The sequence below is a fragment of the Salmo salar genome, chromosome ssa04 (genome assembly GCF_905237065.1).
Source record: "Salmo salar chromosome ssa04, Ssal_v3.1, whole genome shotgun sequence".
Classification (NCBI taxonomy): Eukaryota; Metazoa; Chordata; class Actinopteri; order Salmoniformes; family Salmonidae; genus Salmo; species Salmo salar.
Genome location: NC_059445.1, coordinates 11715108 through 11739186, shown reverse-complemented (window position 1 = coordinate 11739186; position 24079 = coordinate 11715108). Strand labels below are relative to the sequence as shown.

The 24079-nt window shown below is 43.4% G+C and overlaps 2 protein-coding genes across 4 annotated transcripts; both read right to left on the bottom strand.

Moving 5' to 3' along the window:
* Positions 1-7: 7 nt before the first annotated feature.
* Positions 8-5834, bottom strand: LOC106602293 (cytochrome P450 2U1). Of its 3 annotated transcripts, none has more exons than XR_006769550.1 (6): positions 5211-5834; positions 2637-2955; positions 2097-2431; positions 1724-1885; positions 1344-1447; positions 8-984 (listed from the first exon to the last, which is right to left on the bottom strand). XR_006769550.1 is itself a non-coding variant. In XM_045716471.1 (6 exons), the coding sequence occupies exons 1-6, from the start codon at positions 5659-5661 to the stop codon at positions 803-805; spliced, it is 1617 nt and encodes a 538-aa protein (XP_045572427.1). In that variant the 5' UTR covers positions 5662-5834; the 3' UTR covers positions 8-802. The 3 variants fall into 3 exon arrangements, 2 of the variants coding, with proteins under 2 accessions (XP_045572427.1, XP_045572428.1); XM_045716471.1 differs by having other exon boundaries at positions 1344-1511; XM_045716472.1 differs by having other exon boundaries at positions 8-1447.
* A 130-nt stretch (positions 5835-5964) lies between these two features.
* LOC106602292 (phosphatidylcholine:ceramide cholinephosphotransferase 2) lies at positions 5965-23967 on the bottom strand. The gene is made up of 6 exons (XM_014194827.2): positions 23754-23967; positions 13208-13815; positions 12668-12785; positions 10146-10299; positions 9662-9828; positions 5965-6814 (listed from the first exon to the last, which is right to left on the bottom strand). Exons 2-6 carry the CDS (start codon positions 13660-13662, stop codon positions 6629-6631), a joined length of 1080 nt encoding a protein of 359 aa, XP_014050302.1. The 5' UTR covers positions 13663-13815; positions 23754-23967; the 3' UTR covers positions 5965-6628.
* Between the last annotated feature and the right edge of the window lie 112 nt (positions 23968-24079).

Genomic DNA, 24079 nt, shown 5'->3' with positions numbered 1-24079 from the left:
CAAGATCATCATTTGATTTATTTTATTGCCATAATGCAATAGACAATCAAAATAATTTTAGATTTTTAAACTTATTTCAGGCCAGTGAAATACAAATGACAAAATACTCAAGTAATTGAAATACGTATTTCAAAAACATGTAACAGAAACACTGGGCATCAGTAACAGTGGATTAACACACCAAAATACCATAGGGTAAGAAAAATATAAGCTATGTAAAATATTTTATCACATAACAGAAGGTTTTTGTCTTCAATATTTACTGTTGCCTTGTTTAGAAGATAGAGCTGAAGGAAAAAACAGGTTGAGTGAACATAGGCAGAGGGAAAAAATGGGCAGAGGGAAAAAATGGGCAGAGGGAACATAGGGCCCTGGGAACATAGGGCCCTGGGAACAGACATGGTCCCCCTGCATTGCACCCATTTTGTTTAGAATGGACTCCCAGTACTTTTGCATAGCAACTTTGCAACAAAAAAATGTAAGGCTGGGTGGCGTCTGTAGCAACAGGACCAAAAGAACTAACAACCTGATTTTTGTCTGGACTATATCTTCTGGTGGAAGAATTAAATGGTATGAATTGACTTATCAAAATAATGTTTTCATTAAAATATGTAATTCATTGTAATTTTAGTAACAGTGTTATAAAAGCAATAAGGCACGAGGCAGTATCATGAATACAGTCACAGACAAATGAGTTGACTAACTAACACCGTTTACCTGTGACTGGATTCATGATACACCACTGCCTCTTGTGCCTTATGGCTTAATTACGGCGTCAGGGGGTGTTGTTCGTCTGGTGGCCTCACCGCCGGGGCCTCACAGCCACAGTGTATGGGCAGGGGGCCAGGGTGAGGCCAAAGCGCCCGTGCATGGGAGGAGGGGCCAGCCCCTCGGGCAGGCTGAAACTGAAGGCCTGCAGCAGGCTGGTGAACATCAGGAACAGCTCCATCTTAGCCAGCTGCTCGCCCATACACACCCTGCGTCCTGGGAAAGAGAGGGAGAGAACACTGGTAAGATGCACATTAAGTCATGGTCATACTACGTGCATTCCAATAATCCAGTAAGACTGTGAAATCAAATTATTGAAATGTTCAGTCGTGGCCTAACTGCTTCATACTCAGGTAGGGGCAGTGTGGGACTTCAACAATCCAGTGAGATTGTGAACTAACCTTTTCAACCTTGTTTCAGTGGATTTTACAGGAGCCTAACTGTAAATGTCCACAGTAGAAAGGCTTCATTCTCAGTGTATACCGTGTGACTACACTCCCGTTTGCCAATCGTAGAGCAAGTCGCTAATGGGACACCCACATACGTCCGTCGAGAGAGACTGCCTTACAACCTACCTATTCCGAACGGTATGAAGCACTCTTTCCTCAGGAGATTCCCCTGGTCGTCTAGGAAACGAGAGGGGTTGAAGTCGTCTGGCTGCTCCCACACAGTGGGATCCCTATGGACAGACCACAGGTTGGGGATGATCACCGTGCCCTTAGGGATCGTATAGCCACGGAACTCTGCAAGACAACAACAGACGAACCATAGCGAATGTACTTTCCTGTTTCTGCTGCAGCAGCCCAGTCCCTGTTGTAGTGTTGGTCTGGTGGAACTGACTGACCAAGTTGTTGAGAAAGCAATTCAATACAACTTTATTGATCTGACTGCATAATGGAAGAGTCAGGTTCTACCATATAATTAGAATGACTAGTATGGGTTTCTCTCTCCTCACCTGTGGTCTCTGAGGCCATGTGAGGGATGGCCAGGGGGACCACCACAGTCATCCTCTGCACCTCCATGATGGTGGCCTCCGTGAACGGCAGGCTGCCTTTATCAGTGAGAGACGGGACCCTGTCTGGGCCCACCACCGCATCCATCTCCGCCTGCACCCTCTCTGTGGTGTAAACGGGTACAAATGACATGGAAAACATTATTACAAAGCAACGAGCATTGGGAAACAGGACACTGGATATGTTACACATAGCATTATGATTGGGTACTGTACTACATCATGCTACAACAAGGAGTTCTCTTTAGGTCACATTGAACTGGTCCTCCACACCCCTCTTCCTGCATTTCAGGAACCCTGTTTGAAGATGTAGTACCTTGGATATCTGGAAACACGGCCATGTAGAGGATCATCCACAGCACTGTGTTGGTGGTGGTATCAGTACCAGCGATGAAGAGGTCTCCTATGATGTAGAACAGATAGTCCTCTGAGAAGCTACTGTCCGTCTCCCCAGCGGCCTCCTGGGCCAGCATCTCTACCAGGTACATGTCTATGAGATCTCTGGGGTTGGCTGGGTCTAACGTCTCCCTGTGTCTGGTGATGATCTGCTTCAGGAAGGCAGTGATGTCCCTTTCCACTTGCCGTACCTCTCTGAAGACACCGAAGGGCAGGTAGTAGAGCAGGGGGAAGACATTGATGAGGACCGCCGCGCTGTTAGAATAGAATAGAGTAGAATAGATACGTTACTGCCTGTTTTCTGGGAGAAACTGAAATGTGTTAAGCGCTTAAGGGCACACAGCAGGAAATTCTACTTGAGATCAGAGACCAGCAGCCCTCCAGTTACCAGTTCAGTTCCCACGTCTTTGAACCAGTCAACCTTCCGGCTACTGATCCACATCTCTAACCTCTAGGGTACCTGTTGGCGATGATCTCTAGGCCGCGGGCCATCAGGTCCAGCAGGGCGCCAAACTCCCGGTCAGCGTGGTGGAAGCGCTGGCCCAGGGCGATGTAGGAGATAACGTTGGACACAGAGTTAGTTATCAGAGGAGTCAGGTCCACTCCCGAACCCTCAGTATCTTCCTCGCTGAGACGCAGCAGCTCAGACTTGACCACAGCCAGCCCCTCAAGGATACAAGGCTCCAGGCTCAACTTGCCCAGGCCAAAGTTCCGTAGCGTGGTGTGGCAGAACTTGCGCTGCCTTCTCCATACTGGTCCATAAGGTGCAAAAACTATGCCTAAGGTTCAGAGAAATGATAAGAGGTGAGGACGGTTAATAATGCTGTCACTATGCACTAGTACACATATGTAATTATTTACATTTCTCTTTCCTTTTCTGCTTGGAAGACTTTTGATGAGAATAATAGAATAGAACAATAGAACAGACCAATATAATATAACAATAGAATATAACAATAGAATATAATAGAACAATAGAATAGAACAATAGAATATAACAGACCAATAGAATAGAACACTAAAATAGAACAATAGAAAAATAGAACAGACCAACAAAATATAACAGTAGAATATAACAATAGAATATAACAATATAATAGAACAATAGAATACAACAGACCAATAGAATAGAACACTAAAATAGAACAATAGAACAATAGAATAGAAAATACCAATATAACAGAACAATACAATAGAAAATACCAATACAATAGAACAATACAATAGAAAATACCAATAAAATAGAACAATACAATAGAAAATACCAATAGAATAGAACACTACAATAGAAAATACCAAGAGAATAGAACAATACAATAGAAAATACCAATAGAACAATACAATAGAAAATACCAATAGAATAGAGCAATAGAACAGAGCAATAGAATAGACCAATAGAAGAGAACAATAGAATAGACCAACAGAACAGAACAATAGAATAGACCAATAGAAGAGAACAATAGAATAGAGCAATAGAACAGAACAATAGAATAGAGCAATAGAAGAGAACAATAGAATAGACCAACAGAACAGAACAATAGAATAGAGCAATAGAACAATACAATAGAACAATTGAATAGAATATAACAATATGATCGAACAATAGAATAGAGACAAAGGAGAGGAGGGCTTCTTTGGTTTATAGTTAATCCGTGAGGTGCTCTTTGATCATGGGATGAAATACTATAAAACAAAAAGAAGTTGATGCTGGATAGTAAACAATGCCAGAACAGCCTTTGTGCAAAAAAACATCCAATCAAGGCACTCTCATGTCGTGGAATCTTTTTAAAGCATTTATGTTTTACGGCTTATGCGTGGCAATAAAAAATTTTAAACACAGACGTGTTGTGGCTACAGCCTTCATCAAGGTGACAAAGAATAGTGGTGAACAGGTGTATATCCCAACTCTCACAGGAAGTGACTCAACTCATTACCATACTGTATATAATTGATAAAGTAAAGAAACATGGAGAAAGAAAACACATTCATGATATGAAGATTAACAAAATGGACATGGAATAACAAGAATGCAACACCACAAAATAAATGCAATATCATAAAAGGAAACTGTGTCTAACTGTGTACACGTGAGCTCATGTTACCAAACTAAAAAATAAGCCACATATTTTACAGGAAAGGAGAATAATCCATTTCCTCATTTAGACCTGGCAATACAGTGGCCCTTAGTTTAAAGATCCAGAACGTTTTGCGTTGTAGGAGGTGTTTGAGACCCCTGCGAGTACTGGGGACCACTTCAATGGCAATGGCTTTCAGAGAGTTTGGGCTGCCTATGTGGTGTACCGCCTGCCCAGGTGGGTGCTTCGGACGTACTAAGAGAAGGCCCAAGGACAGGGTGTCTGAACATGCCTGTGCTATAATGACTGCTAACGACAAGTATCAGTACCATTTAAACTAAGGGCCACTGTATTGCCATGTCTAAATGAGGAAATAGATTATTTTCCCTTCCTGTAAAATATGTGGTTTATTTTTTGGGTTCTCCATTCTTAAGTTTGGTAACATTGAGCTCATGTGTACACAGTTTTGTCCTTTTATGATATTGCATTTCTTTCTCTTGTTATGTCATGTTTATTTTGTTCATCTTGGTATCTTGAATGTGTTTCCCCCTCCATTTTTTTTTTTTTACTTTATCAATTACATATGGTAATAAAGTGAGTCACTTCCTGTGAGAGTTGGGATATACACCTGTTTGTACACCACTATTCTTTGCCACCCTGATGAAGGCTGATATTGCCGCAACACGTAGGTGTAAGCCACAATGAAGGCGTCTACATTTTCCTGTTACATGAGAGTGCCTTGATTACTTCTGGAAGTTCGTTTGCACAAAGGCTTTACGGCATTGTTTACTATCCGGCATCAACTTATTTTAGTTTTATAGAACAATAGAATATTCACCGGGCAAAACGCTCATCCAAGACCGCTCATACGATGAGTAAAATCGACCTCAGCAAAATCTATTGACTATTGTGCTTTCATGCGTTATTACGCACAGGTTGAGTCTAGAAGCAGCACTTACCTTTCCGCTTTGTCATGATGGTAACGGTGGGAATCTCTGGTCTGTCGGAGAACACATCTGCCCGGTTTGAGAGGGCATCCCTGACCACTTCATATCCGTTCAGTACTACTACCAGCTGACTCCCTACCCACATGCTGTAGATGTTACCGTAAACTTTAGCTTGTTCCGTGATAATAACTTGAGGCGAAATTAGAGCTCGTGTCTTTGACTTTGGGTCGTCCTCCCCACCCCAGCCTCCAAACCTCCTCCAGATGAAATTGGGAACCAGAAACCCGCCGAAATTGCCAACTATTGGCCATGGTTTAGGACCAGGAGGAATATTGGAGAAATCCTGGTGTTTGCGAAATGTGTGCATTATATAATAGACGGCCACGAATACTGTCAAGGCCAGAATGCAGACATGGGACAGCGCAGAAGTGCCTGGGAGCTCGTGCCATAATTCCATAACCATGGGTTTTATATCGGCTGCAAAGCACCAAAAAAAATACCTCGTAATCCTTGGAAACGAGTAGAATATTTAGACTCGTCAAAATATTCGAAGTATATTCTGAAAGTTTAAAGAATATGCTTTTCAGAAGGGTCTGCCATCTTATTTGTTTGTGTAAGCAAACGACGCATGGCGAGTCCTAGCTTCCTATTGGTGGGTGAGAGAACGGGTGGTGTGATTGGTGCGTTGATAGACGACGAAGGCAAAGGGGTAGACCCGAGCGAGCTTCATACTTCTCCTAGTATCGGCACTTTGATTGGACAAAACTGAAGTCAACGTGTTCTTTTTTTATTATGAAGGTATAAATTATGGTACATTAGGACACACATCATATGAGACTAAAGACTAAATGCACATTGAATGCAAATTAAATGAATACACAATTAATATAAAACATTGAAAACAAACATCTTAAAGTTTGCAATTTAAAATTGCATGCATTTGTATTTAAAGGCACATTTTGGAAATTAGATATTTTTAAAGTATTTAATATTCATGAAATCAAATTGATGTAAACGTAATAATGTATAGCTCGATACAATTCCATTTTTAGGTTGGCGTTTTGAGTAAAGCTGCAAGCCAGTGGCAAGGCGCTGCATGACATCGCAACATGTTGACCTCCGTTGAGTTTGTTACAGTAACATTCACAAGAATAAAGAACATTTTCAAATAAACTGAGCAACTTGACCTCATAAATAAGATACATTGTAGTGGTGAAGTGCACAAGGACCCAATGTGGATTATGTTATTCTTCTCACATACTTTCCCTATATGACCATTTCCTCACATACAATGAAATATCCTTCACATAATACTTTAAAATCACATAATAGACAATAAATACTGCATGAATACAAAATAGGTTGGGGTGTTCAAAGCAACACTGGCGGTGAATGCCTGGCGAACACGACCCTGAACTGGGGTGGAGTCCCTACTCCTCCCGCAGGCTCTGCACTGCACTGTACTTCTTACAGGAGTTCTTAAGGCAGGCAGGGGGCCAGGTGATTGGCCAGCAGAAGGAGCAGGGCACCTGGGTCTGCACGTTCCTCTCAAAGAAGTTGAACACGGGGTTCCACCAGGTGTTGGTGAGGTAGTTGTTGGGTGAGCACCGCAGGGCCTGTCAACAAAAACAACAGGCAACTTAAACGTGAGCATTACATCATAGGAGACCTCTTCATCGCTGGTACTGAATCCACCACCAAGACAGTGCTGTGGATGATCCTCTACATGGTCGTAATAATGTAATAATGTTTTCCATGTCATTTGTACCCGTTTACGCCACAGAGAGGGTGCAGGCGGAGATGGAAGCGGTGGTGGGCCCAGACAGGGTCCCGTCTCTCACTGATAAAGGCAGCCTGCCGTTCACGGAGGCCACCATCATGGAGGTGCAGAGGATGACTGTGGTGGTCAGTTAAGAACAAATTCTTATTTACAATGACGGCCTACCCCGGCCAAACCCGGATGACATTGGGCCAATTGTGCGCTGCCCTATGGGACTCCAAATCACAGCCGGATGTGATACAGCCTGGAATCGAACCAGGGACTGTAGTGACATCTCTTGCACCGAAATGCAGTGCCTTAGACCGCTGCACCACTCGGGAGCATTAGCACAACAAACAAAGACAAGGAAGAGCCTTACTGAAGAATAAATAGTCCTCTTTTATTTTTTTGTCTTTTAGCAGATGCTTTTATTAAGAGCAACTTACATGAGCAATTAGGGTTAAGTGCCTTGCTCAAGGGCACATCAACAGATTTCACCTAGTCAGCTAGGGGAATGGAACCAGCAACCTTTCAGTTACTGGCCCAACCTCTTAACCGCTAGGCTACTACCCAGCCAAAAACAATTGTAAACTTTGGCATAAGCATCTATCAATACTAGTAATATGGATATGTAGAACATCTCATTTTGTGCAATTCAATAATCAATGAAATTGTTGACAGTCACGCAATTGACACAACTACAAGGAGCTGTAACAGTAAATGTCAGGCCCTATTATGTCAGTCTTAGTTTTGTCCAGCAGAGGGAGTAACACCATGCCAACACATTATACCACTTCTATAATCTACTCATTGTGATGACACTGCTATCAAACAAACGTTCACACTTGTAATTCACAGAACTATGAGAGGTTTACACAACATTTCCCTGAAACATGAATGTCCTTACGTTAATATTAGGTTAATCATTATGTAAACATGCAGAAAGCGGTTTTCTCTTGAGGTGAATCTCACAGGGTGGGTACAGCCATCTATCATCATGATCCTAGCTAGGCCTAATGGATGAGGATGAGGGTGTACTCTGAGTCGTGTAAACACTGTGGTAGGTGGTTCAGAAGTGTGTGTGTGAGTGCTTCTGGCATTGCACGCGCACACACACACACACACCTAACCTTGTGGGGACACACAATTCAGTCCCATTCAAAATCCTATTTTCCCTAACCCTTACCCTAAACCTAGCACATAACCCTAGCTACTAACCCAAACCCTTAATGTAATTCTAACCCTAACACTAATTCGAACCTTAACCCTAAACCCCCTAGAAATAGCAATTGACCACGTGGGGACTAACAACATGTCACCAGTTGGTCAAATTATTGCTTGTTTACCATTCTTGTGGGGACTTCTGGTTTGGATCTATTTCTTATTGGTCTATTAACTAATTTACCACCTGGTGATTTCATCAGGCAGGCCAAAACTACATCCCACTAAAATTGCCTGAAATTTCAAACAGCTCTTACATTACAATGGCATTATCATAATTCTCACAATTTAACATATTATTCCAACCTTCGTGTCACAATATATTTAAAACACAGGTAAATCAAGTTTTTGACTGCACTGGGCCTTTTAAACTGCTGTGTTGTCAGTATTTTCTTGCACATCCACCAAGAGGTCTGCAGAGAAAGCAGTAGAGATTGAACAAGCTGCTTGTCAAAAGGGACACTTTTTGTACTTTGTCTCATTCTCACTGGTGGGTGTAATTAAATTAATCTTATAAAAGAAGATTCTAAAGCAGCAGTATTCAACTCTGACCCGACGAGACCCAGAGCCTGCTGGTTTTCTGTTCCACCTGATAATTAATTGCACACACCTGGTGTCCCAGGTCTAAATCAGCCCCTGGTTTTCTGTTCCACCTGATAATTAATTGCACACACCTGGTGTCCCAGGTCTAAATCAGCCCCTGGTTTTCTGTTCCACCTGATAATTAATTGCACACACCTGGTGTCCCAGGTCTAAATCAGCCCCTGATTTTTGGGGAACAATGAAAAAATGCTAGTGGAGCTGGCTTCCAGGTCCAGAGTTGAGTTTGAAGGTTCTGAAGACTGGTAAGCAGTTTCTGCTGGATAGTATCAGTCCATCTGCAGTATCATCAAGAATCTACTTTATCATCTCTGTCCATCTGCTGTATTATCTATCTGCTTCTACTACATGACAGTATCATGTCACCTGGACGTTGGCCATGGTGTGGTACCACCAGAAGAGAAACGATTACTCTATCTAGATCACAGGAGGTTGGTGGCACCTTAATTAGGGAGGACGGGCTCGTGGTAATGGCTTTAGCGGAATAGGTGGATGGGTGATCTAGAATAGGGGATTCCATTTGTTCCGTTCGAGCCATTATTATGAGCTGTCCTCCCCTCAGCAGCCTCCACTGATCAATATCTCACCTGGATGACCAGAAGAGAATGTGTCATTTATTTTTAAGATGTTTCACTGTCACATACACCAGATAGGTGCAGTGAAATGTGTTGTTTTGCAGGGTCAGCCAAAGTAGTACGGTGCCACTGGAGCAAATTAGGGTTAAATGGCTTGTTTAAGGACACAGACAGATTTTCACATTGGGTATTCCAACCAGCAACCTTTCAGTTACTGGCCTACCCCTCTTAACCCCTAGGCTACCTGCCACCCCTTTACTATATCTAGTATCAGCATCATTGTAGATTCTACAGTATCAGCATGTCACCTGGACGTTGGCCATGGTGTGGTACCACCAGAAGAGGCGTGAGGTGATGAAGTAGGCCACCACCACATCCACACTGTAGTGTTCATGGGCCACCAGAATACACACCACTCCCACAGCAGCCAGCAGCCAGCACATCAGGTGGTACCACCAGAACGTCCGCGGGGAGTCTGGACGAGACAAAATACACACAGGAGGTTCTTTCATTTCATTAACCTGGTCAATGTTAAGTGGACGGCCATATAAACACATGAGTCTGGAGTGGGGGGGGGGAGTGGGGTCCCCCCTCCATCAACAAAATGTATATCTGCCCGGTAACATTACTACCTAATCCAGAAAATGTTCAGAGATCATGATGCCGTAGCTATGGGACCTTGTTTGACCTAACAGATAATCTAACCTAGATGAGAATATGATATACTTGTTAGTTATCAATAATTAACAGTATTTAGATGTGTGTGTGTGTGATATTTTATCCAGTACTCACACTCTTTAATAAACAGGTATGTGAGGGTGAGCATGACGGTGTGTCCGCTGTAGAGGAAGTCACCACACATGAGGTGGGAGCCGGTGATGGACAGACCGCCGCCGGAGATCAACGTCAGCACACGCTGCATCTTAGCGTGAGAGTCTCCATACAGCTGAGAGAGAGAGATGAAGGGAGAGAGAGGACGGAGAAAGAGAGAAAGAGAGGAGGGGGGGGGTTGAGAGAGAAAGAGGTAGGAGAGAGAGAGATCAGCTTGACAGACAATACAAGCAGCTTCAGATACAGGAGTAAAGAACATTGTACAAAACATCATTGTAACATCACAGTAACAAACAATGTTCCCATGTGGCTCAGTTGGTAGAGCATGGCACTTGCAATGCCAGGGTTGTGGGTTTGATTCCCATGGGGGACCAGTACAAACAAAATATTACAAAGTATGGACTCACTACCGTAAATCGCTCTGGACAAGTACATCTGCTAAATTACGTACAGTTGAAGTGGGAAGTTTACATACACTTAGGTTTGAGTCACTAAAACTCGTTTTTCAACTACTCCACAAATTTCTTGTTAACAAACTATAGTTTCGGCAAGTCGGTTAGGACATCTACTTTGTGCATGTCACAAGTAATTTTTCCAACAATTGTTTACAGAGATTATTTCACTGTATCACAATTCCAGTGGGTCAGAAGTTTACATACACTAAGTTGACTGTGCCTTTAAACAGCTTGGAAAATTCCAGAAAATGTCATGGCTTTAGAAGCTTCTGATAGGCTAATTGACATCATTTGAGTCAATTGGAGGTGTACCTGTGGATGTATTGAGGCCTACCTTCAAACTCAGTGCCTCTTTGCTTGACATAATGGGAAAGTCAAAAGAAATCAGCCAAGACCTCAGAAAAAAAATTGTAGACCTCCACAAGTCTGGTTCATCCTTGGGAGCAATTTCCAAACGCCTGAAGGTACCACGTTCATCTGTACAAACAATAGTACGCAAGTATAAACACCATGGGACCACGCAGCTATCATACCGCTCAGGAAGGAGACGCGTTCTGTCTCCTAAAGATGAACGTACTTTGGTGCGAAAAGTGCAAATCAATCCCAGAACAACAGCAAAGGACCTTGTGAAGATGCTGGAGGAAACCAGTACAAAAGTATCTATATCCACAGTAAAACGAGTTCTTTATCGACATAACCTGAAAGGCCGCTCAGCAAGGAAGAAGCCACTGCTCCAAAACCACCATAAAAAAAGCCAGACTACGGTTTGCAACTGCACATGGGGACAAAGATTGTACTTTATGGAGAAATGTCCTGTGGTCTGATGAAACAAAAATAGAACTGTTTGGCCATAATGACCATTGTTATGTTTGGAGGGAAAAGGGGGAGGCTTGCAAGCCGAAGAACATCATCCCAATGTTGAAGCACGGGGGTGGCAGCATCATGTTGTGGGGGTGCTTTGCTGCAGGAGGGACTGGTGCACTTCACAAAATAGATGGCATCATGAGGGTGGAAAATTATGTGGATATATTGAAGCAACATCTCAAGACATCAGTCAGGAAGTTAAAGCTTGGTTGCAAATGGGTCTTCCAAATGGACAATGACCCCAAGCATACTTCCAAAGTTGTGGCAAAATCGCTTAAGGACAACAAAGTCAAGGTATTGGAGTGGAGTGGACATCACAAAGCCCTGACATCAATCCTATAGAAAATGTGTGGGCAGAACTGAAAAAGCATGTGCGAGCAAGGAGGCCTACAAACCTGACTCAGTTACACCAGCTCTGTCAGGAGGAATGGGTCAAAATTCACCCAACTTATTGTGGGAAGCTTGTGGAAGGCTACCCGAAATGTTTGACCCAAGTTAAACAATTTAAAGGCAATGCTATCAAATACTAATTGAGTGTATGTAAACTTCTGACCCACTGGGAATGTGATGAAAGAAATAAAAGCTGCAATAAATCATTCTCTCTACTATTATTCTGACATTTCACATTCTTAAAATAAAGTGGTGATCCTAACTGACCTAAAACAGGGAATTCTTACCAGGATTAAAATGTAAGGAATTGTGAAAAACTGAGTTTAAATGTATTTGGCTAAGGTGTATGTAAACTTCCGACTTCAACTGTAAATGTTTGGAAGTGTTAATATGAGCCTGTGTTAATGGATAGAATTGTACCTATCCAATGAAATTGCATTTAAACTTGCCAGTGTCGTCATCTTTCTCCCATCAGATCACTGTACCACAATACCCAGAACCTCGATTCCCTGGGGCATATATTTCCGATCGAACTCAAGACCGGATGTGATAACGTTTGTGTCTCCAGGGTTCGAATCCAAAATGGCTTTTTTTTATGAGCAGCTATTGAGCATTGCAGGCAGATCGATATGAGTTCTGGAGGGAGCCAGGATGAGATCACGGCATGACTTGGTTCACATGCCACAGCTGAGACACACACACACACACACACACACACACACACACACACACACACACACACACACACACACACACACACACACACACACACACCTTGGGGGCACAGGTGAAGTGATTGCCGGGTACAGGAAGGGTTGTGATGTACATGGTGACGCAGCGGTACAGGTAGAGGGTGCCAATCAGGAAGAAGAACCTCCGACCTGCAATCGACCTGGAAACAAACACACAAAGGGAAAATAAATGATGTCATCAAACAGGCCACTGTTAAAAGGGCTGTGGAACATTTCTCTTGGACATAGAACAGTGGAGGAAGCTGAGGGGAGGACGGCTCATAATTATGGCTGGAACAGAGCCAATGGAATGGCATCCAACCATGTGTTCGATGTATTTGATACCATTCCACCTATTCCGCTCCAGCCATTACCACGAGCCCGTCCTCCCCAATTAACGTGCCACCAACCTCCTGTGACATAATAATAATGAAAATGTCATGTTCAGCATACCATAGCACTTCATATAGCCTACAATCACTGTCTTATACTGTTAAACCTGAATGTTGTATAGTCTGGTTAGAATTTCACATACACAGGGATAGCCTTTGACACAGATATCCCAAGATAATCGTTCTCTTACTTGTATCTGAGGAAAAGCCACTGTATAACCCAGATTCCCACCAGGAGCATGCCGTTGATCTCGGTGACTGTGAACGCCCACTTCACCCGGTCAATGTAGTCAAAGAACTTATCGGGCAGTGGCGGGCTGTTCTCCTTCTCCGGGACCCTCTCGTGGACGACCGTGATGACCACGGTGGTCAGTACCAGGTTGAAGATGGCGTAGAAGAACGCGATGGCTGTCTTCCACCACTCTGTGGGCAGCCGGTTGCCCTTGGCGTCGGGCAGCGAGATCTTGACGTAGTCCCTGTGGTGCCCGATGACCTTGCGTAGGCATCGTTTCGTGTCCTCCGGAGTGTTCTGCCCGTGTTTGGGGCAGTTGGCGTTGGGGAGGACCCCAAAGACACTGGCGAGGACCCCGCTCTCACCATCCATGCCCGGGTCCAGATGGGATGCAGTCGGGTCCACGAGCGCCATGGTCCAACACTGTCTACTGTCCACACACCAATGAAGAGCTCTCTGGTTCACCCAAAGTTAGCTAGTGCCTCTGAGGGCCCTGGATAAATAGGAATTAGTCCTTGTTGTTGGGCCTCCTGTATTTGGTTTGACTGAGGCAAAGATGTCTTCCCCCTGAAGAAGAACAAGAGGTAAGGATTTCAGTTTCATTTTGGTTCAAAAGGTGTTTACTGTGTGCTTGTTTCCTGCAGGAGAAAACAGAAAGGAGACACTGGAGAGACTTGAGCCGTAATGGAAGGATGGAATGCCTATCTGAGGGTAATCACTGGCTAATGTTCCCTCATTTTCTTCAATTTGGCTGGAGACAGACCTGTCTGTTGGAAACTCATGACAACCTCTTCTCATTCTTCAGTTAACAACAAGCAGCCGTACAGTACACTAATATCCACCACCATTACATTAGCAAAAGGACAGTTGTAAACTGAGATACTAATTAATAATACCAGATGTCAAGGAAGTCATCATTGCGAAATGTTAGTAGGCTACAGATGTAGGATCTTAATCTGATCACTCTGTTGCAGAACTTTCCTGCAATGCAGGACATTTAAAATGTGTAGTGTATTTGAGGTTTAAAATGGCTTCTGAAATTTGTCATTTCCAATTTGAAATTTCAGACTTGATTCTCCCTATCGAAAAATGTATCAAAACCTAAACATTTCCATTAAATATAATCCACATAATAATTCAAATTTCCAGTTGCTGCAGGATTATCTTCCTGCTGTATCAAACTAGCAAATCCTATATCTGTATGTCCCTTTCATTACTAACTCTTCAACTATCAGCTCCTGTCCTGTGATTTAAATAGTTTGGGTTTAAATACTACATTTTTTCCCCAAGAAACCTGCCAAACTTCCAGGGGAAAAAAACAAATAGTCGTTTCTCAAAATAGGTAGTCCAGGGATGATGCCAGAACCAAAATAGGAATCACTTCCCCAAAGGTTTTCGTAATGTAGCCTAAGCAAGGCTGCTGGTTTGCTTTCATGCAATAGAACATTAGTACATGAAAAGTCATGGCTCCATAATGATGATTTAGGATTAGGATGATGATGAGCAGAGAGGTGGTGGAAACTTCAAGATGGTTACTTTAATTCCACTACTCTTAATATTTAGGATTAGGATGAACGAGAAGCAAGGACGTGGTGGAAACTTCAAGATGTTTACTTTGATTCCACTACTCTTTATATTTAGGATTAGCAAATTAAGGAGATGACGTTTACTGTACTAGTCGTTCCTGGCTGTATCAGCTTAAATGTTCCTTTTATCAAAATGTTCTTTGTGGTGTTTACAACTGCAGGCTATTCTAGGGTGTTGGGGTGAGTGTTTATTTGAACCTTTTGTAGTTGGATATTTCCCACAAGCACTGGCTCATTTACTATTTGAAGGCTCTTATTTTGGGGACTCTGACAATTGCACCAAACGGCCTACTTCTCAGACCTGAGTTCAAATACTATTTGAAAGACTATTGCTTTATTTGTGGTTAATTGAGCTTGCATGGCTTAATGGACCAATAGAATAGTCCAAAAACTGCAAACCCCACCCACCTGGCATTCCAGGCAGACTAGAGCAAACACTCAAAAGTATTTGAAAGATTTCAAATAGTATTTGAACCCAGGCCTGGTGCTTTTATTTGAACTGCAAGTGTGTTCTTTCTGTCAAGGAGGATCTGGAACGCTTATCAAACCATTTGTAGCTCCGCCACGGCAATGTAGTTCTCTTTCTGTCCTCCCCTGCCTGAGCTTATATCCCCAGCCTCCTCTCTTCTTCTCTCCTCTTGTCTGACTATAGCTATTCCAGCCAGGAGCGGTCCAAATGCAGGCTTCACATGTATAGACTATATGTTCTGCAAGACTGCCTCAAGTAGTTACAGTGTAGAAGCTGCTAACTGTACACCATGTCATTTGGCTTGTGTCGTCCACCTTGCATGGATGTTTGGAGATACAGGAAATGGAGATTGGTTGGGAGATGCATGTAGTACATCTGTATGTAGTTGCTGTATGAAGTGTGCTGGCCGGACAGACTGTCACTGTACTGTAGGCTAGATCTGAGACTTGAAAGAGCAGAGAGAGAGGGAAGAATTAGAGAGGAAGAGGGGAAAAAAGAACGAGAGAGGAGAGGAAGAGAGATAATAGGTAGAGAGGAGGAGGTAAACAAAGAGAGAAGAGGGAAGGAGAGAGAGGGAGGTAGACACAGATGGAAAGAGGGAGAGAGGGAAAGAGAATAGGTAGAGAGAGGTAGACATGGGAGGAGAGAGATAGAAGAGAGAGAGGGGTGTCTGTGGAATGCCTTAGAACCTATGGACTGTCTCATAAAGGGAGGACACCAATCAGAGGGGCTTTGTCCTGATGCACAAGAACACACAATCCCATTGTACCAGCTGCCCATCCAGGTAAAAGACACACAGGGCTAGTAATTTGACACACACACACACACAATACATAGACACATTACACCGACTGCACTGTACTTTGAGGTTTCTTTGAGCTAAGAAAAGAGAGCCCAATCCATTGCTTATCCAGCTTTCAAAGAGAGGGCATCTGGCTTGATTGAGTCCTAAGCTAAGTATAACCTCTGTCTCCAAGGCCTACTACAAATGAAATCTTCAGCCAGGGGGTGGATGGATGACTGAGACCATGGAGTTGGTATCCTCTATCACAGATACAGATGAAAGTCGTAGTATAGGGAGGCTTCAGTGTACCTGCGAGATTCACACGGCCAAAGAGCAAAGTGTGTGTGTGTGTGTGTGTGTGTGTAACCTGAGACTGACTGAAACCTGTCGACAGACACCTCTCCTGCATCACATTCCTCCAGGTGCACAAACACACACTGAGAGCAAGGGGTCCCCTTCTGAAATTCAAAGTACATTTTTCTCTGTTGTCTTTATTTATTAGAGAAAATGTTATTGCAACCACATGCTTAAACTCTCAAAAAGTGAACAACTGTAGCTACAAAAATAAAGAATTGTTAATTTGATGTGGGAGTAATAGATAGTTTACTGTCAACTTTCCAGAGGTGGACAAACTAGCCAAAACAAAGGACCATGACTTACCTCAAGCCACAGGTCTGTTGACTAGTGGTTTCCATTCGCGCGCCAGAATAAAGCACCGATTCTTGGACACAGGACCATGAGTTTATTTGGGACTGAGCCTTTTTTCTTGTTTCTTTTGTGTTGAAGGGGACCCCCATTTAAAGCATCCATGAGGTTTGAGGTGTTAAACCTGGTGCCTGGTCCTTACTAACTAGTGTGTATATATCTGGGATTGATTTAGTGACTCAAATGGGGTGATAATAATGGTTGGTTTATAACATGTTTCCAAGTTTAGTTGTTTATTGAAACTGAATTGATATGCAGGCTTCACATGTATAGACTATATGTTCTGCAAGACTGCTTCAAGTAGTTACAGTGTAGAAGCTGCTCACTGTACACCATGTCACTTGGCTTGTGTCGTCCACCTTGCATGGATGTTTGGAGATCCAGGAAATAGAGGAATAATAATTCATAATTTTACCTTGTGTTTGTGTTTATTCTTAAGTTAAAGGAACAGGGGGAGTGGTATATGAGCAATATACCACGGCTAAGGGATGTTCTTAGGCACGACGCAACACGGAGTGGTATAGTAAAAAGAAAGAGAACGCAACACAGCATGTATTCCACTATTCCAATACAGGAGACATGAACCAAAAAGGATGCCAGTAAAAAGCCAGTAAAATGTACTCTTTTCAGTTAATGATGTGAGGGCACTTCAGGAATGGCCTTTTTCTATTCTCCTGCACTTCAAAAGCTTCTGCCGCCTTTTAAAAGGTGCGAGTGCATCTCCGGCTTCCCCGGCTTCCAAAATACATCTTATACTGAACAAAAATATAAATGCAACATGTGAAGTGTTGAGCTGATTTTTTTCTTAACCTTTATTTAACTAGTCAAGTCAGTTAAGAACAAATTCTTATTTTCAATGATGGCCTAGGAACAGTGGGTTAACTGCCTTGTTCAGGGGCAGAACGGCAGATTTCTACCTTGTTAGCTCGGGGATTCGATCTTGCAACCTTTCGGTTACTAGTCCAACGCTCTAACCACTAAACTACCTGCCGCCCCGAGAGCCCAGAAATGTTACATGCGCACAAAAAGCTTATTTCTCTCAAAAATGTTTCTACAAATTTGTATTTCAACCCTGTTCTTAGTGAGCATTTCTTATTTGCCAAGATAATCCATCCACCTGACAGGTGTGGCATATCACAAAGCTGATTAAACATTACACAGGTGCACCTTATGCTGGGGACAATACAATGTCACTCTAAAATGTGCAGTTTTGTCACACAACACATGTATCAAGGTTTGAGGGAGTGTGCAATTGGCATGCTGACTGCAAGAATGTCTACCAGAGCTGTTGCCAGATAATTGAATGTTCATTTCTGTACCATAAGTCGCCGCCTCCAATGCCATTTTAGAGAATTTGGCAGTATGTCCAACCGGCCTCACAACCACAGACCATGTGTATGGCGTCGTATAGGCGAGCGGTTTGCTGATGTCAACATTGTGAACAAAGTGCCCCATGGTGGCGGTGGGGTTATGGTATAGACATGCATAAGCTACGGACAACGAACACAATTGCGTTTTATAGATGGTAATTTGAATGCAGAGATACTGTGACGAGGCCCATTGTCGTGCCATTCATCTACCGCCATCACCTCATGTTTCAGCATGATAATGCACGGCCCCATGTCGCAAGGATCTGTACACAATTCCTGGAAGCTGAAAATGTCCCTGTTCTTCCATGGCCTACATACTCACCAGACATGTCACCCATTGAGCATGTTTGGGATGCTCTGGATTGACGTGTACGACAACGTGTTCCAGTTCCTGCCAATATCCAGCAACTTCGCACAGCCATTGACGAGGCGTGGGACAACATTCCACGGGTCACCACAATCAGCTCATTTCGGGTAGAACACCACCTTCCTGACTCAGATGTTTTGCTTTCTCTGATGTAACAAACTTCTGAGAGGATGGCTGTAAACCAATAACTACGGTCCTGACTGTTGCTCTCTGAACAAAGCTCTATTAGGAATCCCATATCAGTAAATTATATAGACAAGTAAGCACATCAAAGGCAACATGTCCTTATCAAGAAGCCTTCTCCGTCTCCTCTCCTTCTGTAGCGCTTAGGCCAATACTCAATGTTTTCATGCTTCACTCAAGGCTATCAATCAATGGCAGGTACCTCAATGCTCTCTCAAGGTTACAGACAGTGCAGAGAGCATCATAAGGGCTAAAATATGCTACAGGGCTTCTATGAGTAAGTAAAGGTGTGAATATAAGTTTCAAGTCTATAATTTCTTTCAATTCGTATTTACTGTAACTAATATTTTTCAGATCAGATTGGAGATGACCTGCAGGTCAACAGATAACTAGCCTGGTGGAGAGGCTTTCACCTGGTCCTCCCAGCTGTGTGCACAACACAGCCTGTTTATCCACCAGTCCCTACTGCTGCACCCAGTTCTCTCTCTGAGTCTACAGGGATGGGTGGTGATGGGAAAACTGGCAGCCAAACCTATCCCACAGACTGAGTAATGGATGGCACTCCACTCTCCCCATGTTAGCAATGCTAGCTATTTCTAGAGGAGCCACCCCAGTTGCCATGAAAGCTGTATTTTACTCTAGAGGAGTCGTGAAACTGCGGCCACCATTTTGGGCCCACATAATGACATGTTAGCTGTCCAGTTATTTTGTCAGATTCACCATCAAAGGGAGGGTTTAAAATAAAGCAGAGTCACTACCAGAAGTGACTCAGCCCTGTGGCGGATCAGAGCTCATCATAGTGAAGAGTCCCATCCAAAATCCTATTTTCCCTAACCTTAACCCTTAACCCCTAACCCTAAAACTATACCTAACCCTCAACGTAACCCCTAACACTAACCTTAATTCTAACCCTAACCACCCCTAAAATAGCATTTTTCCTTGTGGGGACTGGCAAAATGTCTCCACTTGAGGATATTTATACACACACACACACACACACTGCTTCTGCTCCCACAGAGAAAAAACATACACTATTCAAGATCTTTGCAGTTTAGTTTAGAAATGTTAGGAAAGCAATCGCATCATATTTGAGGAGACATGTTATGGGGAACCCTAAGTGGACTATGATGCTAAATGCAGCTTCGAAAATATGGATGTATGTTTATGTGAGAGCGGTTAATTATGCATTTTTAGACAGTGGTTTACATACACTGTGAAGGCTTTATGGCACAGCACACATTAGTGGAATGAATGATGGCAAGTCCCATCACATAGGTCAGGATTCAGTGTATGTCCTTTCCCACTGTCCAATCAATGCGTTTGATTTAAATAAAGTTCAGTCAGTGAATAGATAATGCACAGTAATCAAGATGAGGTACTGCCTAACAGAGGAATATTGCCATATCGTTGTCTGTTAATAAGACCTTTTTAGAAACACTCCAAATGTCCACATTTACTTTGCCTTCTTCATATTTCTTAGATTTTAGCTCTTTATCATTGAGTCTTCTTATTACAGAGATCGCTCTCTTTCTTCGATGCCCCTCTTGTTGAGTGAGAAGGAGCGGTAACAGCATTGGAAGGTCGGACGATTTAAATCAGTTTACCAAATTTTTACCAGCATGTCACGTGCAACCAGAGGAGAAAAAAATCCTAGACCACCTTTACTCCACACATAGAGATGCATACAAAGCTCTTCCCCCGCCCTCCATTTGGCAAATCTTACCATAATTCTATCCTCCTGATTCCCGCTTACAAGCAAAAACTAAAGCAGGAAGTACCAGTGACTCGCTCAATACTGAAAGGATCAGATAATGAGGATGCTACACTACAGGACTGTTTTGCTAGCACAGACTGGAATATGTTCCGGGATTCATCCAATGACATTGAGGAGTTCCCCACCTCAGTCATCGGCTTCATCAATACGTCCATTGATAACGTCGTTCCCACAGTGACCGTACATAAGAAATCCCGCTATGCCCTCAGACGAAACATCAAACGCAAAGCGTCAATTCAGGATTTAGATTGAATCAGCTGTGGCAGGGGTTGAAATCTATTATTACAGACAACACAGGGAAACCCAGACGCGAGCTGCCCAGTGACGCGAGCCTACTAGACAAGCTAAATGCCTTTTATGCTCGCTTCGAGGCAAGCAACACAGAAGCATGCAAGAGAGCACCAGCTGTTCTGGATGACTGTGTGATAACGCTCTCGGGAGCCGATGTGAACAAAACCTTTAAACAGGTCAACATTCACAAAGCTGCTGGCCAGACGGATTACCAGGACGTGTACTCAAAGCATGCGCAGACCAACTGTCAAGTGTCTTCACTGACATTTTCAACCTCTCCCTGACCGAGTTTGTTATACCTACATGTTTCAAGCAGACCACCATAGTCCCTGTGTTTAAGGAAGCGAAGGTAACCTGCCTAAATGATTACCGCCCAGTAGAACTCATGTCCGTAGCCATGAAGTGCTTTGAAAGGCTGGTCATGGCTCACATCAACAGCATCCTCCCGGACACCCTAGAGCCACTCCAATTCGCATACTGCCCCAACAGATCCACAGATGACGCAATCTCAATTGCACTCCACACTGCCCTTTCCCACCTGGACAAAAGGAACACCTATGTGAGAATGCTATTCATTAACTACAGCTCAGCGTTCAACACCATAGCGCCCACGAAGTTCATCACTAAGCTAAGGACTCTGGGACTAAACACTTCCCTCTGCAACTGGATTCTGGACTTCCTGGCGGGCCGCCCCCGGGTGGTAGAGTAGGTAACAACATGTATGCCACGCTGATCCTTAACACTGGGGCCCCTCAGGGGTGTGTACTTAGTCCCCTTCTGTACTCCCTGTTCACCCACGACTGCGTGGCCAAACACAACTCCAACACCATTAAGTTTGCTGACGACACAACAGTGGTAGGCCTGATCACCGACAATGACGAGACGGCCTATAGGGAGGAGGTCAGAGAACTGGCAGTGTGGTGCCAGGACAACAACCTCTCCCTCAATGTTAGCAAAACAAAGGAGCTGATGGTGGACTACAGGAAAAGGCGGGCCGAACAGGCCCCCCATTAACATTGACGGGGCAGTAGTGGAGCAGGTCAAGAGTTTCAAGTTCCTTGGTGTCCACATCACCAACGAACTATCATGGTCCAAACATACCAAAAGAGTCGTGAAGAGGGCACGACAAAACCTTTTCGCCCTCAGGAGACTGAAAAGATTTGGCATGGGTCCCCATATCCTCTAAAGGTTCTACAGATGCACCATCGAGAGCATCCTGATGGGTTGCATCACTGCCTGGTATGGAAACTGCTCGTTATGTGGCCATAAGGCGCTACAGAGGGTAATGCATACAGCCCAGTACATCACTGGGGCCAAGCTTCCTACTGTCCAGGACCTATATACTAGGTGGTGTCAGAGCAAAGCCCATAAAATTGTCAGAGACTCCAGTCACCCAAGTTATAGACTGTTTTCTCTGTTACCTCACGGCAAGCGGTACCAGAGCACCAAGTCTAGGACCAAAAGGCTCCTCAACAGCTTCTACCCCAAGCCATAAAACTTCTGAACAATTAATTAAATTGCCACTGGACTATTTACATTGACCCCCCCCTTTTGTACACTGCTACTACTCGTTGTTTATTATCTATGCCTAGTCACTTCACCCCCACCTACATGTACAAATTACCTCAACTAACCTGTACCCCCGCACACTGACTCAGTACCGGTACCACCTGTATACAGCCTCATTATTGTTATTGTGTTACTTTTAATTATTATTTTTTACTTTAGTCTATTTGGTAAACATTTTCTTAACTCTTCTTGAACTGCACTGTCGGTTAAGGGCTTGTAAGTAAGCATTTCATGGTAAGGTCTACACTTGTTGTAATCGGTGCATGTGACAAATAAAGCTTGATTTGATTAACATTGTAAACAAGTTCAAGCCTGTCTTCCATCAAGACATAGGACCAAATAACATGTGCATGTTCCTACTCTTTTACATGGAAAAATAATTCACCAACAGCACATAGCAGTAACTTTAACCTTTCCCCTTAGAAGACCAACATGGGCAGGTCTCCGGTCTCGGGTCGGCTGAAACCACTCTGTTACACCCTGGTGGCTTAGCCACACATGGGTGGGTGCCTGGTGGATAATTTCAGGGTATGGAGACTGCTAGGGCTCCAGGATTACAGGGCGGGCGCCGGGGCGGGTTGTGTCTGTGTGCTGAGCAGCAGGTCTCCACATTTAACATTTACTTTTCAGGAACAGCCCTGGTTAGTTAGTAGGACACAGCCCCCCCCCCTTCATTTACCACCATGTTCTAAAAGGGGTTAGGGTTAATTCTAAGGGTTCCATGAGCTGTTCTGTCTCTTGTAACTCAATGGAAGGCCATTTCCAGACTTTCATAGACCTGCTGCAATTGGAAGTGGGGCGGTATTGGATTAATGTAATGTAATTAGACAAAGAAACATTTGAACATCTACTGTAGCCTACATCATTGGCTTGTACATTAAACGTATTCTATTCAAATACTGTATAGTTAGCATAGTTTAGACGTTCAGAAATAACATATCACCTGTAGAAGTGTGCCATGTCTACAGTATTTCCTGTCCCGCGTCATGCTGCCAATGAATGAAAACGAACCTGTTATCTTGGCCCTAATAAAGTATCTTCACATGACATCATCATTTCGTGCACAGTATTAGGCTAGTATTCTTTCACCACGGAGGCATCTTTGCTTGCTTATTTAATATTGGGAAAGATCATGTTTGAATTTGGAAACTAGGCTATTTGGAACTGTCCATGACTATAGGCTACACAGTGAATGAAAGAAAAACGTATTTTGTTGCCGAACTACAATGACGTGACCTACTGGCAACATAACATATTGGCGATACCAACCTAGATCACAATAATTATCTTCACAGGTTGTAATATTCATTCCATATAATGCAATTCACTCTAGGCTATTTAGTAGCCTAGCATACGTGCATTTGGTTATAATTCATTTTATATAGAGCATATCGTTTATCAACCTACCTGTCTTGCTTGGGATCCTCTCCAGCTGTGCGCCTTGTTCTTTCAGCGTCCAAACTCCTAATGTTTACATGGCTGGAATGAACTCTGTCTTTGAGCGTGCGCTCCTCCCATACGCAACATACAGTGGTCCAACCCCTCTCTGTATTACTGTACAGCCTAGCCTACAGTCAGCTGCAGAAACTGTCGCCAAAAACATCACTTATTTACGTACCTGCCCACTCCTTTGTAGAAAGATTATTTAATAGCAAGCATACAATTGTTTCACCTGACCAGAGGTGATAGACATGATAAAGCAACCTTCCAATACCCACCCATTCAAAGATTTC